The sequence below is a fragment of the Pterocles gutturalis genome, unplaced genomic scaffold, assembly GCF_000699245.1.
Source record: "Pterocles gutturalis isolate BGI_N339 unplaced genomic scaffold, ASM69924v1 scaffold28976, whole genome shotgun sequence".
Lineage (NCBI taxonomy): Eukaryota > Metazoa > Chordata > Aves > Pterocliformes > Pteroclidae > Pterocles > Pterocles gutturalis.
In genome coordinates this window covers 3,295-4,075 of record NW_010098715.1, presented here as the reverse complement: position 1 = coordinate 4,075, position 781 = coordinate 3,295, and the positions used below count along the sequence as shown (strand labels likewise).

The 781-nt window shown below is 57.1% G+C and overlaps 1 protein-coding gene across 1 annotated transcript in view; it reads right to left on the bottom strand.

The window, feature by feature from the left end:
* Nucleotides 1-608: 608 nt before the first annotated feature.
* The window catches only part of PLEKHA2 (pleckstrin homology domain containing, family A (phosphoinositide binding specific) member 2), a gene marked incomplete at its 5' end in the record, with an annotated part of 3,397 nt that continues 3,224 nt past the window's right edge, over nt 609-781 (bottom strand). Inside the window, one exon of the mRNA XM_010073821.1 lies at nt 609-781. This exon is cut by the window's right edge and continues 175 nt beyond it. Within this exon, the coding sequence (XP_010072123.1) occupies nt 609-781 (173 nt within the window).

Here is a 781-nt window from a genome sequence, read left to right as displayed (position 1 = left end):
GGAAAGGGCAGGGACAAACTGAGCTTTTTGCTCCTGGGGAGCACATTGAGCTGACTTTGCAGAGCAGAGAACACGTAATGCCAAAAAACAGACAGAAAAAAGAAGAGGAAAAAAAGAAAAAAAAAAAAACGACCAGTCACTAGTCCACAGCAGAGGGAAGCCTTGCTCGCTGCAGACCGCAGCAGGTTCACCCAAGGGATGCTGCACTCGCTCTCATGTCAGGTTAACATAACTCTGGACTGAGCTTTCCTCCCCGAACGCGTGCTGCTTTCTGCGCTGCATGGGCACCGCTCCAGCAAGCGTCAGACAGTCTCGCTGCCCAGGGAATACCTGGATTTCCTACAGGCTATTTATCACACCTCCCACGGGAGCGGATTTGGGTACGGAAATGAGTTCACATTGCTCTGAAAACATCTGTGCGTCCTCATCCCACGGCAGCAGCAGGCGAGTTGGCTGGACCAGTCCTCCCAGTCCCATTTACACACTCGGCTTTCATCACTTTTTGCTAAAAGCACGTTGCCACCCGGGCACGGCTTGCTGGTGCCCAGACGTCCGCAGTGCAAAACCAGCACCGTAACCGAGGGTCCGCCCAGCTCCGGCAGCCGCCGTCAGACGTCAGAGGTCCGGATGCTCTCATCGTCCAGGTCGAAGGCGAACGGCTTCTCCTTGAGATGCTGCGGCTCCGACTTGTGCCGCACACGCTTGCCCAGTGTGGCGCCGGCGCCAGGCTCCGGGAACGCCGGCAGGAACACCGAGTCCCTCAGTGGCACTGGCAGCTCCT